This window comes from Coccomyxa subellipsoidea (assembly GCF_000258705.1).
Source record: "Coccomyxa subellipsoidea C-169, whole genome shotgun sequence".
In the NCBI taxonomy this organism is placed as follows: domain Eukaryota; kingdom Viridiplantae; phylum Chlorophyta; class Trebouxiophyceae; family Coccomyxaceae; genus Coccomyxa; species Coccomyxa subellipsoidea.
The window spans coordinates 686,776-693,287 of NW_005178035.1; the positions used below are offsets into that span (position 1 = coordinate 686,776).

The following is a 6,512-nucleotide window of genomic DNA, read 5'->3' on the forward strand; positions in this document are numbered from 1 at the left end:
ACTTACTGGCTAATCTCTTATGGTTTCTGCATGCACTGGTTAGAAAGTCATCTCAGATCCAGCCGAGTCGTGGCTTGAAGTTGATCCACAAGCCGTCATCCACAGCCAGGGTGAAGGCGATGGTCTGCCTCTCCAGCAGGCCCTTGTAGCCGTCCATGCGCGGTGACAGCTCCACTGTAAAGCGGCCTATCAGGGTCCCAAGGATCGTTGCCACCTGCAAGCGCATGCAAAGACCCTTACCAGGTGCTACATATCTTGCATGCTGCTCCTTGCCTTGCATGCAATCATGCAGCGGCTGTGAGAGATCAAGACTGTGCCTAAACATGATATTGCCATCAAGCCAATGCCCATCACTAGCTGGAGAGTGGGCTCATCTAACAGTCATGTATACCAGCATACTGAGCTCCGCTTGCTGTGAGGCAGCCGTCTTGCTGTACAGCCTGATAGCATCACACCACCAACACATGTAGCACAATGACATGGAACATGCTCAACTTTGCCGGAAAAGTTCTTAGGGTGTTTTTGCATTAGCTAAGCGCACCTCCATCATTGCCAGTCGCTGGCCGAGGCAGTCGCGCGGGCCGCCAGAGAATGGGATGAAAGTCGGCGCCGGCTTCTCGCCGCCGGTCGCTTCGCGCGCTGCACTGGCCGCCGTCCACTTGGGGGCCGCCGTGTCCCGCGCCGTGATGTCACCGGCCTGCACCGTAAAAACAACATCATAATATACATTTCTGTACCCGCCCTGACAGATTGTCAATGATATGGTCTATACATATCCCTCTTTCCGGAGCGGGGAGTCTTTGAGTCTTTGAGATTTGAAATGGAATTACTGTACCTGCCTGGAGAAATTGTGAGTGATGCAAGCTAGACGTGCAGAGAGCTTGCACCAGGGAATGAGGACACAACAAGCCTTGCATCCTGTTGCTGACACACTCAAGGTGACAATAGGCCTCAAGTTATGGCTGTCGGTCACAGGCTGACAGAAACTGCTCAAATTGTGTGCTTGAAAGTAGTGTCATTCAAGCTGGTGTGCTTGGCAGACCTCATGGGAGATGAGATATTGTGCCTGACCTGCACGTGCACCTTGGTGGCTGCGGGCTCACTTGCCGCTTTGATGGTGGCCCAGCGCTCGGGCATGAAGCGCTCCGGCTCAGGGAATGTCATCATGTGCAGCGTGTAGATGGGCACCTGCCATGAAGAGAAGAAAATAATCTTTGCCCAGTCCTTTGGACTGCACTCCCAATGGAACAATTTTGTGATTTGCATCCCTGGCGGTCATGTCACCTTGTAGCTGTCAGGTGTATCTAAGGTCCTGAGGTGACAGCTCAGCAGTTTTTGCATCTAGCTCTATCCCGCACTCTGAACCTGTCTACTCTTACGCGCCAAGGCGAAACGATTGTGTTGTTTAATATTGAAGCATAAGCACATGCATGGGACACTGGCATAGAAAACATCAGATGAAGGGCAGTGAATAGGGTGAGGGGCGTTACTTGAACTTCAGTCCCGGCAGGGATGAGATAGCCGCCGAGGACTGTGACCTCATCTGTGCATCTGCTGAGGCCCGTGGCGGCCACCGGGAACATGCGCAGGCTCTCCTTGATGACCTGCAAACACATGGGTGCTGTAAACTAAAGCTCGATTCTTCAATGCAATGGGGAGCGGTTGCTGCAACATGCAACATGTACATAGGGAGACGGGGGGACAAGCTTTCGGATCAGGGAGAGAGACCAGATTTACGCCCGGTGGGCTTGAACCAGAGATCTGGGGAACCATGAAAGAATCAATTCCATTTTCTTTTTTTTCCCAGAATGGATCCAGCAAACAATGTGGAAGGTGCAAAAATGAAACAGATCGTCACGTCGGGTTCGCAGGTGGTCACCCTGTGGAACCCACTACTGGTGACGGTCAAGACAGCTTTGTTTCCGGGAGCGGACGAGAACGGGCAGTTTCAGTCTGGTATGAACGATCCATGCGTTGTGATATATTTCTGCAACCCATTACTGCTTTATGACAACCTGGCCTCTTTCTTGGTGCCAATATTTGCATTCAAAAAGGGATCCCTCAGTGCCTCACTGGCAGACAATGGGAGCTCTGGAACAATGTCCAGCAACAAATATGCCATGCATGCATAGCAGGCATGTGCTCTTCTCAGTGAATCTCTGCACCAGGCAAAGGATTGGTCTTTTCTGATGCGTCTGGAGATGTACCAATATATTCCAGAACTTCGCTGGGAGCCAAATTACTGAAAAGACTAGATGACTCTGAAGTACTGGGGCTCGCCTGCAAATCCGTTGGACCAATCTATGAACTCGCCCCCCACTTTTCAAGAGTGTCTGGCAAACACTGATGTTAGGCAGGTAAAGCAGCAAGGAGAGCGCACCCCGTCGAGGTAGGTGAGACGTGGCAGGTCTGAGAAGGCCATGGGGCGCGGAGAGGGGTTGGCGGGCGTTAGCAGCAGCCCGGCCGCATCTAGCTCAGCCGCCAGCGCCTTTTCCTGCTCCGGATGAGCCGCCAGCAGCGCCCTGTGACAACTCGTATCTCAACATGGACCCTCCTAAATTCATATTAGTGGCAGATTGATGTGCATTCTTGGCTTCCCAGTGAAGAGCACCGAAATCACCCAGCACAATAACAATGCACTGCTGACATCCAGGCGGCCCCTCCCGCGGGAGACATGTAACATTGGCTCTTGAGAGTACAGGAGCTTACTGAGACAGCAAGTTATGAAGCCCCCTGGAAATACCAAGGGACTCTAAATCTAATTCGATTTAGAACTCCTTAGGAATACTGGTGCGAGGGGCAGAAGGAGTAAAGGGGGTTGTGCGGGTGCTTACAGGGTGAATGCGCAGGTTTGTGCGCTGGTGTCGAGGCCGCCCAGGATGATGCCCGCCACCTCAGCCTGCAGTAGATCCCCCGACAGCGCCTTGCCTGCACAGCGGCGCCCGACCTTAACTCTTCAAATCCAAGTTGTTGGGCACGGTCTTGCAGAGAAGGTAAGACACAGCAGGCAAAATCTCGCAAGGAGTGACAAGATGAGCAGATGCTGACTAGCTTTGCAAGCCGCTGGTATGCCCAGCCGTGCTGCAATCATGCAGGACAGCAGCATGCAAGTCAAGCATGACAGGAGCGGAAGAAGTCTTCTGGCTACAGGCGCTGCCGCACCTGTTTTGTGATCGCGCACTTTGGCCAGGCAGCCCCACAGCGACACGTCATCGTCTGCCACATCCCCCCTCGCCTGCATGCATGCGCCATGTTGTATCAGATCCGCATCGAAGAGCCAGTCCAAATGGAAAACAACTAAGATTGTAACAACAACAAATTCAACTGCCAAACATGCAAATCAAAGGCTGGAGAGGGGCATGACTCGGATGAAAAATCAGTGACACATGTTAGGGAGCAGAGTGCTTGCCAAGACATCGGTCATGATCTGGTGCCAAATGGAGTGCAGGTTGGCCAGGCGGACACTGAACTCTTTTGCCAGAGGGGAATTGGGCGCTAGCTTGCGGTACAGCTTGCGGAACGGGTTGGTAAAGCCCCTGCACATTTCCCAACGCACACCTTGAAGATAATTCCTTCCCAATGGGTTCAAAGCACTGTTCCTGCTCACAGAAACTGTGACAGGATAGTGGCCCCTAACTTTGCTTGGCCAGGCACATGCACCGATTGGCTGCATGCGACTGACGCACTGATATGCGAACAAGGACTTCTCATCGCCTCTCGATTGCATGATGTCATATCTTGCTCTGCCAGAATGCCCAGATCCAGTCTGCCTTATAAACGCTAGCATACCGTAAAACCAATACCGGCCAATAGTGGCTGGATCTTTCTCGGCCAGGGCTCCCAGCTCGCTTTCCAGGTACTCTATCTCCAGAGCCTTGGCATCCGCTGCATTCTTCCTGTTGCCATAGTCCAGCATTCATGACGGTCACATCAAATTAGAGGCGCGCACCGGAAGGTCTCGGCCATGAGGAAGTGCATGTCTTCCAGCAGGGGGCACGGCGAGTCCAGGTCGACGGCATTGGAGGGCAGATCAAAGCCGGTCGTCAGAATGACGTCCAGCGTCACTCGCGCCATCGCGTCCTGCACCTCGATGTCTCGGCCGGGGCCGAATGCGCGCAGCCGCTCGGCCAGGCCCAGCGACTGCTGCACCACCATCGGCATCTTGCTCCTGCGCGCACATGCCGCCCGGTGACTCACATGCAAGGGACTTGATGACATATAGGTGGGGTCTGGGGGATACAAATACAAGAAGAGCTGCAAGAATTCTGGGACATTTACAATGTGTGTAATTATATGCATGGCTGGGCCTCTTCTCCATCTTCTCCAACAGATATGCAGCGCATGAGGCTGAAATCCATGGTTTATGCCTCAAGCAGTGCACAATGATGTATGCTAGCAAGTTACTTGCTCTGATGCCAAATGATCTAAGTTCCTGTTTATTCTCTAATTGTTCAACTTGCAGTTCCCCTGCTGTGTTTGTTGTCTGCCGCTACAAACTCATTATTATCATGTGTGCTCGGTGCGCACCTGATGGCGTCTGGGTTGAAGGCCAGAGCCAGGGTCTTGCGCGTGGCCTTCCACATGGGGTCGTTGGTGTGGCGGATGCTGAACATTGTGTCATGGGACGTCCTCGTCGCCAGCTGTGCAGCCACAGCAGTCTTTAGTCTTAAACGGCGCAAGCAAGATGCACCAGTGCTGCCTTCGTTGCGATTGCTCATTGTGATGGCCTCTGACGCACTTGAATATTGGTGAGAAGCCAAAGAGGCCTTATACCTGGTAAGGCTTGTGAAACCTTTCTTATGTCGGGACAGCAGCCTCGGTGGCATCCTTTGTTCTTGCTGGTGGCGATCGTGGCAAACGCATTGCATTGCCACATTCACGCATCATGATTCACCAACCACAGCAACAGGCATGCAATCCCAGTCAAGCGCACTGGAGCAGGCTTTAGATGGCGTGCATGTGTGTGAATTCTAGTGGCCTCTGATGCTGGTAAATGCGAGGCCTTCACAGAATGTTGCATGCATTCCTAGTGGATCAGACTCCTGCAGGCTGCGCATGGCATGTTTTGTGCAGTCTCTGGCAACATTGTGAGGTACATCGAAGGGTGTTTGTTATAGGATTCATATGGGAAGGGGCGCACAAAGAATCCCAGCTCGTAGACGCGCGATTTGGGCAGCCCTGGGCGGCCCAGAACTGTGGGCAGCAGGGCAGGATCCGCCACAACCACAAATGTGCTGCCTGGCATCTTCACCCTGTCCCACCTCAGACCCACTCTCAAATTGACAGCCGCATGCTCACTGCATAGACTGTGGCATGTGTCTGGTTCTGCTATAATGAATGCCACGAAAAATGGCTGAAAACTTGCACAGAGGCAGATTCTTTGTAACTTTGTGTGGATCAAGGTTGGGCATTAGTAAGCTGGTTGTGTTTGGATGCAAGATGAGCTTTCTATATGCGAGTTCCACATAGGGCAAGTTGGCTGAGTGAAGAGAAGTGGCCCCACCTGTAAAGGGGGCCGTACTGCTTGGCCCACTTTGTCCACTGGATGTGGGTCTGGGGCCTTTTGTAGCCCATCATTTGGGTCAGGTTGCCAATGATGGGAAGGCCTGGCGGCCCGGGCAATGCTGACATGGGCTTGGTACCATCTGAGCAGTTTGATTAAAAGCTTTAATGTGCAACCACGGGGTCATGGAAGTTCCCACACTACCTTGAGTATTGCAAGAACTTCTTCACCATTGTGAGGGTGTCCAGCAGCAGGAGAGTGTCAGCGATTGCCAGACCTGCGAGCTTCCTTTTGCTTGTACGCGTGCTGATGAAGTACAATGCCAGCAGGCTCAAGCACAAAGCCGTGATCCAAGGTGAGATGTTCGTCTGCGCGGCATCCTGCAAGTCCATCGGTTCTCTTTTTTTCTTGTCAGATACAATTGAGCAGTGACACGCAGGGCAATTGTTCTGGCGTGAATTTTTATTGCAGTGGCTGTCCTATCTTGACAATTGAGGACGATGTTTGATACGAGAGTCCCTGTCTCGACCATCGGACACTGCGTCCGCTGTGTTCTCGAAACGCCACTATGAGTCATTGGAGAGATTATGAGCCCGCAGATGTCAGACGAGTAGTTAAGATTCTATCAGAAGGTTAGACTCATTGCTACAAATCGGTTTCGTTCTAAGCGCCTTGACTTCGAACTGCGATTGGCCACTAAGCGGAGAATGCGTCGAGGCGAGTGGCGGCAGAAAAGAGCCACCAAGATTGCTCTGAGATGCAAATTTATCTGACTGCACACTATCCTGTTCAACACAATATTCTGGCCGCAAGAGACGGGAGACCGGTCTGTGCGGCCACAGCTTCTCAAATTTTCAGATCTGAAGGAAGCTGGCCAGCCTGGCGGTTAGTAGAATCACATCTTATCCTGCCCTGGAATGTCATTCTCACCTGCAACAGACGGACATTTCACAAGATACCAACTTCGGATAAAACCAAGAACCCAGCAAGATGCAGGCTCTTTTGCAGA

General features: G+C 52.4%; 1 protein-coding gene across 1 annotated transcript; it reads right to left on the reverse strand.

Moving 5' to 3' along the window:
• Positions 1-52: 52 nt before the first annotated feature.
• COCSUDRAFT_63452 (cytochrome P450) lies at positions 53-5,631 on the reverse strand (the record flags this gene model as incomplete). Its single annotated transcript, XM_005647560.1, has 13 exons — positions 53-214; positions 542-697; positions 1,072-1,188; positions 1,491-1,604; positions 2,381-2,522; positions 2,835-2,928; positions 3,163-3,235; positions 3,416-3,536; positions 3,804-3,896; positions 3,950-4,168; positions 4,528-4,640; positions 5,141-5,252; positions 5,504-5,631. The coding sequence occupies 13 exons, from the start codon at positions 5,629-5,631 to the stop codon at positions 53-55; spliced, it is 1,644 nt and encodes a 547-aa protein (XP_005647617.1).
• Positions 5,632-6,512: the final 881 nt, after the last annotated feature.